At 38.5% G+C, this 13,687-nt stretch overlaps 1 protein-coding gene across 1 annotated transcript in view; it reads left to right on the top strand.

The window, feature by feature from the left end:
- Positions 1–13,687, top strand: part of LOC124620186 (cohesin subunit SA-1-like) — a 184,353-nt gene that overhangs the window by 75,521 nt on the left and 95,145 nt on the right. Inside the window, exon 4 of the mRNA XM_047146856.1 lies at positions 8,327–8,512. Coding sequence (XP_047002812.1) covers positions 8,327–8,512 — 186 coding nt within the window. The remainder of the gene's footprint in view (positions 1–8,326; positions 8,513–13,687) is intronic.

Genomic DNA, 13,687 nt, shown 5'->3' with positions numbered 1-13,687 from the left:
AATGGTTAAGCCAGAGGTCAAGTGTAAGGTTGTAGAGGCATATGTCACTAGGGGTAAGATAGATACTGCCTACAGGAAAATTAAAGAGACCTTTGGAGAAAAGAGAACCACTTGTATGCATATCAAGAGCTCAGATGGAAACCCAGTTCTAAGCAAAGAAGGGAAAGCTGAAAGATGGAAGGAATATTTAGAGGGTCTATACAAGGGTGATGTACTAGAGGACAATATGGAAATGGAAGAGGACATAGATGAAGATGAAATGGGAGATATGATACTGCGTGAAGAGTTTGACAGAGCACTGAAAGACCTAAGTCGAAACAAGGCCCCAGGAGTAGACAACATTCCATTAGAAGTACTGATAGCCTTGGGAGAGTCAGCCCTGACAAAATCTACCATCTGGTGAGCAAGATGTATGAAACAGGCAAAATACTGTCAGACTTAAAGAAGAATGTAATAATTCCAATCCCAAAGAAAGCAGATGTGAAAATTACCGAACTATCAGTTTAATAAGTCACGGCTGCAAAATACTAACACAAATTCTTTACAGACGAATGGAAAAACTGGTAGAAGCCGACCTCGGGGAAGATCAGTTTGGATTCTGTAGAAATGTTGGAACACATGAGGCACTACTGACTCTACGACTTACCTTAGAAGATAGATTAAGGAAAGGCAAACCTACGTTTCTAGCATTTGTAGACTTAGAGAAAGCTTTTGACAATGTTGACTGGAATACTCTCTTTCAAATTCTGTAGGTGGCAGGGTTAAATACAGGGAGGCAAAGGCTATTTACAATTTGTGCAGAAACCAGATGGCAGTTATAAGAGTCGAGGGTCATGAAAGGGAAGCAGTGGTTGGGAAGGGAATAAGACAGGGTGGCAGCATGTCTCCAATGTTATTCAATCTGTATATTGAGCAAGCAGTAAAGGAAACATAAGAAAAATTTGGAGTAGGAATTAAAATCCATGGAGAAGAAATAAAAACTTAGAGGTTTGCCGATGACATTGTAATTCTGTCAGAGACAGCAAAGGACCTGGAAGAACAGTTGAACAGAATGGACAGTGGCTTGAAAGGAGCATATAAGGTAAACATCAACAAAAGCAAAACGAGGATAATGGAATGTAGTCGAATTAAGTCGGGTGATGCTGAGGGAATTAGATTACGAAATGAGACACTTAAAGTAGTAAAGGAGTTTTGCTATTTGGGGAGCAAAATAACTGATGATGGTCAAAGTAGAGAGGATAAAAAGTGTAGACTGGCAATGGCAAGGAAAGCATTTCTGAAGGAGAGAAATTTGTTAACATCGAGTATAGATTTAAGTGTCAGGAAGTCTGTTCTGAAAGTATTTGTATGGAGTGTAGCCATGTATGGAAGTGACACATGGACAATAAATAGTTTGGACAAGAAGAGAATAGAAGCTTTCGAAGTGTGGTGCTACAGAAAATTGCTGAAGATTAGTTGGGTAGATCACAACTAATGAGGAGGTACTGAATAGAATTGGGGAGAAGAGAAGTTTGTGGCTCAACTTGACTAGAAGAAGGGATCGGTTGGTAGGACATGTTCTGAGGCATCAAGGGATCACCAATTTAGTATTAGAGGGCAGCATGGAGGGTAAAAATCGTAGAGGAAGACCAAGAGATGAATTCACTATGCAGATTCAAAAGGATGTTGGTTGCAGTGGGTACTGGGAGATGAAGAAGCTTGCACAGGATAGAGTAGCATGGAGAGCTGCATCAAACCAGTCTCTGGTCTAAAGACCTCAACAACAACAAAGCCCCTTTGTAGGAAAGGTGGCAAGAATGGTTTAAAATAATTATTGTGCAATTTCATCACTGACATCTTTCTCCAGGACATTCCAAGGATGCACTCAGAAACAGTTTATTTAGCATATTTCAGTCTGGATTCCAGAAGGGTTGCTTGACTGGGAATGCTATTTGTACATTCATCCACCAAATATTGCAAGCCCCAAATAATAAACTTATCATCAGTTGGGTATTTTTGTTAGCTTTCAAAGGTATTTGATTGTGCAAATCATGCTACACTAGCCGGCCAGGGTGGCTGAGTGGTTCTACGCGCTACAGTCTGGAACCACGCAACCGCTACGGTTGCAGGTTTGAATCCTGCCTCGGGCATGGATGTGTGTGATGTCCTTAGGTTAGTTAGGTTTAAGTAGTTCTATGGGACTGATAACCTCAGAAGTTAAGTCCCATAGTGCTCAGAGCCATGCTACACTAGAAAAACATAAGATTTATAGAATTTGTGGCACTGCAGACAAGTTGTGAACAAACTCAATGCAAAAAGTTGAGCCGAATGGTCCAAACAATGTTTGAAAGATAGAAAAGTTTTCCTTATATGTGTAAATATATTAGTGTTAAAATGTCCGCCCCCGGTAGCTGAGTGGTCAGCGCGACAGACTGTCAATCATAAGGGCCTGGGTTCGATTCCCGGCTGGGTCGGAGATTTTCTCCGCTCAGGGACTGGGTGTTGTGTTGTCCTAATCATCATCATTTCATCCCCATCAATGCGCAAGTCGCCGAAGTGGCGTCACATCGAAAGACTTGCACCTGGCGAGCGGTCTACCCAACGGGAGGCCCTCGTCACATGACCGTTATTAGTGTTAAAATAAATCCCATTACATAGAAAGCAACAGAAGATATTGTTGATGTTGTTTTTCAAAGAATTGTGAAATTGTTCTCTGAAAATAGGCTCTCCCTTCATTTTGAGAAAAATCAAGAGTGATGAAATAGGGTAGAATACTCTATATTTTTCGGTGTACACACGAAAACTTGAACTGGAAGAAGCATATTATTGAGGTTCTCAAACAATTGAGTTCAACTACTTTTGTCCTCCATTTAATTGCTAGGCTTGGAAACAAATGAATCAGCCTCCTGACATATATGGCATATTTCCACTCAATAAGGCCTCATGGAATAATTTTCTGGGATAACTCATCACTTAGAACAAAAGTACAATTGTAAAAGGTAAACTTTCTTGGCTAGAAATGTCACAGTTAATAAAATATTTCGGACTGTTATGCTGTGGTCAAATGGATTTCACATTAAAACCTGACATTTCTTTCCCATTTGCAGAGAACTTTTTCAATGGGGTTCATAGATTCTTTGAGTATCTGATTCACACCCTGGCTCGCTGCTGACAGCAGTAAAACTTTGTTTACATGTGCTCCTGCGCAGTGGCATAATGTCACTTGCTGTGAATACCTGAGTGGAGTTGGCTGTGTTGGTTGCCATCGTCCGTTATTATTATCACCCCATGACGGAAGACTTGTACACGTCTTCTTCAGTACTTGGGTCCAGACCTCATTCAGTTGCATGCCTTCCTCCTTCCTTTTGAAATTCCTGGGGTGTTTAACAATCAACAATTGACGGGGATCAGCTGTTTCAGAACATACTGTGTAGTCAGAGAACCACCAAATTCATTTTTATGGAGTACTGGCGGCCACAAGTGCCATGAAAGGCTATACAGAGAAGGCATAGAGGTTGTTAATAACCCCAGGAATTTTGATTGGACGGAGGAGGGTGTAAAAATTATATAACATATGGAGCCCATTGCTGAAGAAGTGCTGGTCTTCCACTATTTGGTGATAGCAATAGTGGACGACAGCAACCAACAACAGCCTATTGCACTGAGGTATTTGAAGCGTGTATCTTCATGCCAGTGTGTGGGAGAATACATAAAGAGAATTTTGGTGCAGTCAGTAGCGAGCCAGCATGTGAATCGGAGACGCAAAAAGTATTGATCCCCCTTGAAAAATGTCCTCTCCAAATGCAGGTGAAACATTTGGTTTTAATGTGAAATCCGTTTGATCAAGGCATGATAGCTTGGAATATTTTATTAATTGTGAAAGTACTGGTAGTGCAAGGGCAGTGAAAACAGTATGTAGTTCTCGTCCGTGGTCTCTATGTAGGTACCTCTTCAAGGATTTAGGCATTTTAATGTGCCATCATAATACATATATTTGCCTCTGAAATTCGTCATAAATAGTCCCTAATCCATCACAATGTGAGAAGAACAATGATATCAGTACCTACAACACTACAGGAAAAAATTACCTTCATTACATATTATTAAAAATGCCAGTGGTTTAGAAAGGAGTTCGATATGCAGCAACAAAAATTTTTGATCATTTGCGCAATAATGTAAAATGTCTGATGCATAGCAGAGCAAGTTTAAAATCTGATTTAAAATCACTTCTCCTGGACAACTCCTTCTTTTACATGGACAAGTTTTGATTCAAAAACTGATGTCCTGTTAAACACATCGTTTTCAAGTGAGTGACATGAATAGGAGTAAAAAATAATGTGTCAATTAATGTTAACACTAATTATGGGTTCATATCCTGTAAACTGACTCATTCCACATCATTTTGATGAAAGAGTCATTCAGATGATCTTTGGAATGTGTAATTAACTTGCTAATGCTATAGTTTGACTGTTGCACAGACTAATGTATGGAGGACATAATAATAGGCATCCCTATTGTAGAGAAGCAACCAAAAGACATGAAAACAAATAAGTCACCAGGTCCAGATGAAATCTCAATCCAGTTTTACAGAGTGTAGTCTATGGCACTGGCCCCTTATTAGCATGCATTTATCATGAGGTATCTCTTCCAGCACAAAGTCCCAAGCAAGTGGGAAAAAGTTCAGGTGGCTCCTGTATATGACAAGGGTAAAAGGACAGACATGCAAAATTACAGACTGTAATTTTGATACTTTACATTCAAATAGGTTATGTTTAAAAGTGAAGGGGTTGATAATTGTTGTATAGCAATAAGAAAGATGAAGTGAAACCATCATGTGGAAATAATACGGAAAAGCCTATAAATAAGAGTCAAAGTAGATATATTTTGCATTAGATTATAAATGGTTTAAATACATCTAGATGTATACTCTGCAAGCCATGTATTTTGCATTGGATTATAAATGGTTTAAATACATTTACATACATACTCTACAAGCCATTGTATGTTCTGTGACGGAAGATACCTTGTACCACTACCAGTCATTTCCTTTTCTGTTCCACTCACAAATACTATGATACTTAACATTGGTATGTAACAGATTTCTTTAACATATCCTAAGTCTGAATATAATAAATGTCCTTGAGATGGAAAAACCTTTATTCACAAATAATCAGTGGGTTAGAAAGTATTGCATGTGTGAAGCTCGGTTCGCTCTTTCCTCACACAATATTGTGCAAAACATGGGTGAAGGCCAACAAGCAGATTCTGTATTCTTAGATTTTCAGAAAGTGTTTGACATAGTGATCCACTGCAGATTGTTAATGAATACCAAGCATATGGAATAGCCTCCTAGAAATGTGAGTGGCTCGAAGACTCCATAAGTAATAAAACCCAGTACGTTGTCCTCGATAACGAATGCTCATCAGTGACAAGGGTATCGTCAAGAGTGCCCTAGTGGGCTACTCTTATTCTGTATATATATATGATATGCCAGACAGGGTGAGCAGCAAAATGTGACTGTTTGCTGATAATGATGTGATGTTTGAAGGTAGAAAAATGTAAGTTAATGGAGATGAGTGGGGAAAACTATTCCATAATGTTCATGTATAGCATTAGTAGTGTGCTACTTAACACTGTCGCAGCGATTAAATATCTAGGTGTAAATGTGTAAACTGATAAGAAATGTATCAAGTATATAAGGATGGTAGTAGGGAAGGCAGTGGTCAACTTTGGTTTATTGGGAGGATTTTAATCAAGTGTACCTCGTCTATAAAAAGAGATGGTCTATAGAACACTCATGTGACTCATTATTCAGTATTACTTGAATATTTGCGATCCTCTCTGGGTCACATTGGAGAAAAATGTGAAGTAATTCAGAGGAATGCCGCAGGATTGTTACTGGTAAGTTTGATCAACACACAAGTACAATGGAGATGCTTCTTGGACACAAATGGGAACTGCTGGAGCAAAGACAGTGCTCTCTTCATGAAACACTGTTGAGACAGTTTAGAGAACCATCATTTGAAGCTGACAACTACTGAATGATTCTACAGTCTCCAATGTACATTTCATGTGGGGATTATGAAAACAAGATATGAGAAGTTAGGGTTCATACAGAGGCATACAGACAATCTTTTTCCCTCGCTCTATTTGTGAATGGAACAGGAAAGCAAATGACTGGTAGTGGTACCAGCTACCTTCTGTCACTGAACATACGATGACTTGCAGAGTATGTATGTAGATGTATTTAAACCATTTGTAATCCAATGCAAAATACGATGGCTTGCAGAGTATGTATGTAGATGTATTTGAACCATTTATAATCTAATTGCAAACTATATCTACCTTGACTCCTATTTATAGGCTTTTGCATATTATTTCCACTTGATGGTTTCACTTCATCTGTCTTATTGCTGAACAGCAATTATCAACCCCTTCACTACTTATCACTTACCTTTATAGTTTATAATTGTGCAAGTATCTGTGAGCATGTTACTAAATATTTTTAAATATAACCTATTGAATAAAAGCACTTTTGTGATCCTAGTTACACTTATCTGTTGCACTTTCTCCTAAACTTAAAAGTGTTCTGGAAATGTGTATATCGTTGGTGCATCCAAATTCCTGTTCGAACATTGATTTTGGAATTAGGCACCACTATGTTTTTTAGCATGGGGTCACATATTTCTGCCTTAACTATGATACTTCTTTTTGTCTTTAATATGTGTTACACTTGTCTACTTATATTTGTTCAGCTCTTCCGTATGTTTAGATTATTTTTTCCCACAGTGGTGACTGAATTGTCTTGCAATCAGTCATTTTTTGGAACACCGCATATTTGTGGATTTACATTCAACTACCACTGGGGTTCTGTCATGAGCAGTGTTTTTTATGTTTCAATGCAACATTTTCGTGTTTTAGCAACAACAACTCTGTTTTCAGAGCATTAATGTTGCCTTGAAGGAAACAAATGTATTTGTATTTATAGCATAGTGCAGAAGTTATCACTCATGCAGTCAATGCATGTCCACTGAATAGTGTCATTTGTGAATTTCAGACACTCTTTTGCGCACTTCTCGTGCAACCAAAAGTCACACTTCATGCACTGAATTCCTTTAACTGCATACTTTTTCACTTTCTGAATGAAGAACCATTTAATTTTTAACTGGTTCTGGAACATTGTATTTCTGCGAAATCCTATCGCACCATCTACAAACTCAAAATCTCAGTAAGAGAAATGTATTCAAAATAATGGTAATGAGATTGGCTGAAGAGTTGACGCACTCTAGGAGAGAGAAAAATAAATATATTTACTCATCCAAGAGCTGTAGTTGTGCGATGAAAACTCATAAAATGATGCTTTAGATGCTGATGTCAAGGTGAAAATGTAGCAGAGAATTGCATAAAGAGGAACAAGCAAATTAAATTTAGCAACACAAGGTTTGAGTTTGATGCAGATTGGTTTCACCTAAGCTTGTAAATTTAATATTTTTTATATGAAGGGAGGCCTTTTGTAAGTTGCACTTGTGTAGGCATTTAACACAAGTGATGTGATAATGTGTAAAACTCTGAGGTTCCCACAGATTGACTTCACTGAAGCTTGTAAATTTAATATGTTTGATAGGGAGGCAGGCCTTCAGGAAGGTGCACTTGTATGGGCATTTAAGGCATTTTTTTCAGAACAAGAGAAAATTCCTTTTTTGTCAGGCTTTCTAAATAAAGACATTTTTGGAAGGGTGTAAGTGTTCCTAACCCTCTGAAGAATTAGAGAGTATTCATAGAAGTGCATCTGACCAAGTAGTGCTTGAATGCAATATGCACATGCAAGAATTCTAGGGTAAAGCAGTGGACCCATTACATAGGAGCCTTAGGTGTTGTGATTAATCACTCAACAGAGATGGTGAAGAGTTACTAGAGCAGTCTCGGATGAGCAGTTATGTATTGTACATACAACTACTGGTAAATGAGAAACTACACCAGTAATTATATCACATGTTTAGCTTTTGAATCTGAATAATTTGTTTGCCTCAAATGTGAAAATGTAAGACAGAGGGCAGAAAAGGGTAAATGTTTTGTAGAGAGTGTGAACTTTTCAAAATATTTTTGTACGTGCACATCTGTAACACTGAATTTTTGCATTTATTTGTTACTAAACCATTAACTCAGAAAAAGGTAGTTTGCAATGAAAAGGTGCAAACTTAAAAATAATGCATTGGGTACCAAGTTTTGGTTAGGATAATAACAATTACATGTTGGGGACCAAGTTATCTTTTGAACAGAGGTTGACACACGAGGTCACCAGTTTTGTTGTTATAAGACTATAGAATTTTAATTTTTGTTGTTACAGAGACAACAATTGGAGAAAATGAAAGAAGAATTTGAACATAACAGACAAAATATAACAGAACAATTCCTTACATCACTTCCTGAAATGATGCTTTCTAACATCTGTGATGTAGATTCCATAAAGTGGTTATTGACCATTCCTCCTCATTTCAAAATGGAAATGTTCGGCATGCCACAGTTTCAAGAGGTATTATATTTGTTTATTAATAAATAATTATTTTACTTCAGCTCAATACAGTAATTGAGGAAATTTATGAAGTTGGTTCTTTACCGAGAACATCAGTTTTTTACTGTAAAATCACTAAATTTTTTGCTGATCATTTTAACATTGAACTGCTATGACCAGATGTAGAGTCACTTTTATTATGTGTAGATCACTTTGATGAACAGTTGGGTTATGATAGAGAAGGTCTTCTCCAAGATTGGCAAGTCAGGCAGGGAACGAAAGTGAGAGATTAGTTTCAACAGAGTGTAAATGGGTGATTGGTGAAAACGTAGAAGACGAAAAGAAGACAGAAGTGATTATTGTACCTGAGCCATGGAAATTTTTGAGCAATCATGGCATTGTGGTCTTTAGTCCATATTCCTTCCAAATCATTTGTTTATTTTAAAAATGGCATACATCAACCAGAGATGACAGTGCCTCTCTCTCTCTCTCTCTCCCTCTCTCTCTCTCTCTCTCTCTCTCTCTCTCTCTCTCTCTGTGTGTGTGTGTGTGTGTGTGTGTGTGTGTGTGTGTTTTTCTATATCTGAAGGAGGACTTTATCCAATATATTACCCAATAGTCTACTTACAGACTTGCCTGTCTGCTTCTCAATGCCTCCTCCTTGCAGTGAGTAGTATTAGTATTCAAAAAAAAAAAAAAAAAAAAAAAAATATATATATATATATATATATATATATATATATATATATAAAAACAAAGATGAGGTGACTTACCGAACAAAAGCGCTGGCAGGTCGATAGACACACAAACAAACACAAACACACACACAAAATTCAAGCTTTCGCAACAAACTGTTGCCTCATCAGGAAAGAGGGAAGGAGAGGGGAAGACGAAAGGAAGTGGGTTTTAAGGGAGAGGGTAAGGAGTCATTCCAATCCCGGGAGCGGAAAGACTTACCTTAGGGGGAAAAAAGGACAGGTATACACTCGCACACACGCACATATCCATCCACACATACAGACACAAGCAGACATATTTGAAATATGTCTGCTTGTGTCTGTATGTGTGGATGGATATGTGCGTGTGTGCGAGTGTATACCTGTCCTTTTTTCCCCCTAAGGTAAGTCTTTCCGCTCCCGGGATTGGAATGACTCCTTACCCTCTCCCTTAAAACCCACTTCCTTTCGTCTTCCCCTCTCCTTCCCTCTTTCCTGATGAGGCAACAGTTTGTTGCGAAAGCTTGAATTTTGTGTGTGTGTTTGTGTTTGTTTGTGTGTCTATCGACCTGCCAGCGCTTTTGTTCGGTAAGTCACCTCATCTTTGTTTTTTTATATATAATTTTTCCCACGTGGAATGTTTCCTTCCATTATATATATATATATATATATATATATATATATATATATATATATATATTTTTAATTATGGCAAATGCTGCAATCTTGGCACTATGAATTTAACTGATCGACAATATTATGGTAATAAACTTATCTTGATCACCAAATATCACCTCAATCACCTCATGACACATTTTGGGAGATCCCATCATCAAGTCTGTGGTGTTAAACATAGAATATAAGACAACATATTAAAACAAACACATTGAAACAAAGCAGTGAAGCTGAGAAACTTACCTATTAAAACGAATACACAGTACTACTCCAGTGCCTGCCTGACATAGGCAATTCAACATGTTATGAGGTAAAAAAATTTCCCTTTGGTTGTCATTAGTGACAGTATGCCTGTGGCCTCAAGGATAATTTTTATTTGACATCACTTATTAAAAAGTGCATGCGTTACGTAACATAATACTGGAATCATGTTGTACTAACAAGGCCATAGCTGCAACATCCCAAAGTGGCTGAAATTTGAACACAGAAAGTGATACAGATTAAAATAGCTCAGTACATAAATGTCAATCAAACTGTTAAAAGCAGTATTACATGGCAAAATTGAAATTTCAAATAGATCTGTAAATATAAAATTGAAAAATGTACAAGAAAGAGAGCAGAGACATTGATTTCCATTACAAGAAAACATTGCAATTTGTGGCCTAATAACAGGTAAACCATATAAGGAAACATGCAACCTTCTCCATTTAAAAACCAGTACTGTAATATGTGTCAGTCAGAATAATAAAAGATCAAAAATTAACATCAATGAGATGCCATACCTCACCGCAAGTGAAAAAAACAGACCCACATCAGCGACACCTAGACAGCTGCAGCCAACAGTGCCTAACACAATATGAAGTGTATAAATGTACATTTTTAAGGAAATTACAAGTACTTACACAATTTGAAATGAGACAGGCAAGGAATAAAATGCAATCTCAAGCTAAAATGTGAAATAAACTTTATCCGAAAATTTAACTGTAATTGAAGTTCATGTGACCTTTTACAAAGAAAGTTTTATTCAGTACATAATTCCATTGTGGTAGTATAAGATGCCTGTAGTCAAGTTGGCATGAGATGATCCCTGACAGGTGGCAGTGCTGTTGCCATCTTTCAACTGCAAAGTGCAGATGGCTGCAGGCGAAAGCAGTAGCCATCTATAGAGCTCTGGCAGCACTGAAGCATTGTTATAGAGATGTTTACAAAACCACCTTACATGGTTGGTTGAGATGGGTGCGTGAAGCAGATGCGTCCAGCTCACTGGAACTGACAGGGATCATATTACACAGACTGGGCTGTAGACATAAAGTTTGTCTGTGTACATAGCAACAATGGTCTCAACAATGAGCATGATCCATTTCGCTACGGTTCATGATGTATGGTGATGTAACTTGAATTTATTTTATGTTCTCTCTTCTTCAGTTTCATTTTGTCTAGTGTTGGATACAACTGTGATTGAAAATGTATCAGTGATTACTTACCGAGAGCGAAATGTTATGGATTTTAGAAGAATTTACAGTTTCTGAAATTCAGTTTGATTGTACTGATAAAGTGTTGAGTTGTTGCAGTTCAGGATAAGTTAACTTTATGACAACATTTGATTGCATATATGTGAAGAATAGTGGACTGGTGCTTGATGTTCAAAATGAGTCGATGATGTAGTATGCAGATGGCATGCGGCTGGTGTGATTGGATTTGCACTTGATGTTCAGAATGGAACACTATGGATATCTCATCAGCTTGTGTCTGTTGTCATCTGACATTACGTCAGTTAGCACCTAAGTCAGTATGGCCAAAAATATTACAGTTCAGGATAAATTAGCTTTATTGCAACATTTAATTGCATGTGTGCATGTAAAATTCAGTCCAAGAATTCAGCAACGAGAAAATAAATATATGCAGTTAGTATCATGCTAAACTACATTCAAAACCCTACTACCACCCCACTAATAAGTGACGACAGGTCTTTCTGCTGTGGAGCCATCAGGAGTAGCACTCAATGTCTGTGCTGGCTTGTCGACGATGGATGATGGAGTGATACATGATTCAGTCTTGTCTGTAGGTGGTGTGGCAGGCAATTTGCACTGAAAATGGGTTTCAGTCCGTCGATGGAAATTGTTGTGGGGGTACCCACAACATCGACGTGAAATATTTTGTCCTCTGCTAAGTACTGGGTGCTGCCCATCATACGGTGGCTGCCAAGGCCTGTGGATGGTATTGAGCAGAACAAATATTTGACAGCACTTCGACAAGTTGGCAAAAACAAAAAGGTGGCGAGTCTCTTGGTTTCTTGATGCAGTAGGATGTAGTTGCTTTATTTGCGAGTGCACCTTGCTAACAAAATCTGACATATTGATGGGAGTTTTGAGCATATTGCAAGGAACTCACTGGGCAGTCAGATTGGCTGTCCATAGATAAGGCCAGTTGCTTTCAGATCGTCCTTGATGACTGTGTTGAGGCCCAGGACAACCGGTAGCAACTTAGTCCAGCATTGGGACTCAGGGCACTGAAGAGATGGTTTACACTGATGACGTAGGCTTTCCCCAAATCATTCACTGCAGGGTGGTAAACCGTTGTCCAGATGCTCTTTGTGCCTAACAGGGTGGCAAGTGCCTTTAACAGGTAGGATTCAAACTGCCTGGTCTGCTCAGTGATAATGCACAATGGTATGCCAAAAGAATGTCATTGCGGCTGTCTTGGTTGTGATGTCGGATAAGGGGGAGACCTCAAGCCTGCAAATGAATCAGTTAACAGTGGTGAGACAGTAGTTACATCCCTCAGATGGAGGCAATGGTCCAGTGATGTCTGTATGGACATCAATGAATCACTTGTTTAGTGGAATTAATGTGCCACAGGGTGCACTAACATGATGTGTGATGTGATTTCGCTGACTGGCCATGTGTTGGTGAACAAATGCTTGCAGTATCTGTTGATGTTAGGTCACACAAAACTTCATTACACCAAGTGTGCTGTAGTGTGCACCTCAAGATAAGACAGGCTGTTGAAAACCATCAGTCACAAAGAGTCTTGGCTTCACCATGGAGATGTCATGGTACAATAGCATATTCGTCAGTCCCACTTTGGTACGACAGAGCTGAAAACTGGATGACTGTGCCAATAAATCACGAAGCTCGTTGTCAGCTTCTTGCACCAAGGCTAGCGCCTCTAATCAGTTGTGCTTGAAATAAATTCAGTGTGAGAGAGAGCATCCACTAGGATATTGAGTTCTTCCTCAACATGGTTGATATTGGTTGTAAACTCTCTAAGAAATAAGCAATAAAGGTGCTGGCATGGTGCTGCTTTGTCTGGACATTGACGGAAGGCAGTGTTTTGTGGTCTGTGATGAGAGTAAAATGTTCACCTTCGACCATGTGCCTGAATTTCCTAACTGAAGCTTATGCCACATACAGCTCGCAGTCATACATAGAGCAGCTTTGTGCAGCAGGTGCAGAGATTGACAACTTGCTCTGTATGTTCGGAAATGTAAAATTGTGCACTTCACAACTGGAAAAACATAGTAGCCTATGACCAAAATATCAGTGAGTCACTGTTTGACTTGGCCAACTCACGTGTGTAACACATTGAAGAGATAAGAAATGGAATGATAACATAGGCTCAATCATGGGTAAAGCAGGTGGTAGACTGTGGTTTATTGGTAGAATACTTGAGAAATACAATCAGTCTACAAAGGAAATTGCTTACGAATTACTTGCGCGACTAGTTCTAGAATATTTTTCTAATGTGTGGGACCTCTACAAAATAGGCCTAACAGGGAATATTGAATATATACAGAGAAGGGCAG

Source organism: Schistocerca americana, chromosome 6 (assembly GCF_021461395.2).
Source record: "Schistocerca americana isolate TAMUIC-IGC-003095 chromosome 6, iqSchAmer2.1, whole genome shotgun sequence".
NCBI lineage: Eukaryota > Metazoa > Arthropoda > Insecta > Orthoptera > Acrididae > Schistocerca > Schistocerca americana.
The sequence above is the reverse complement of the archived record's forward strand: the minus strand, read 5'-3'. Positions and strand labels throughout refer to the sequence as shown.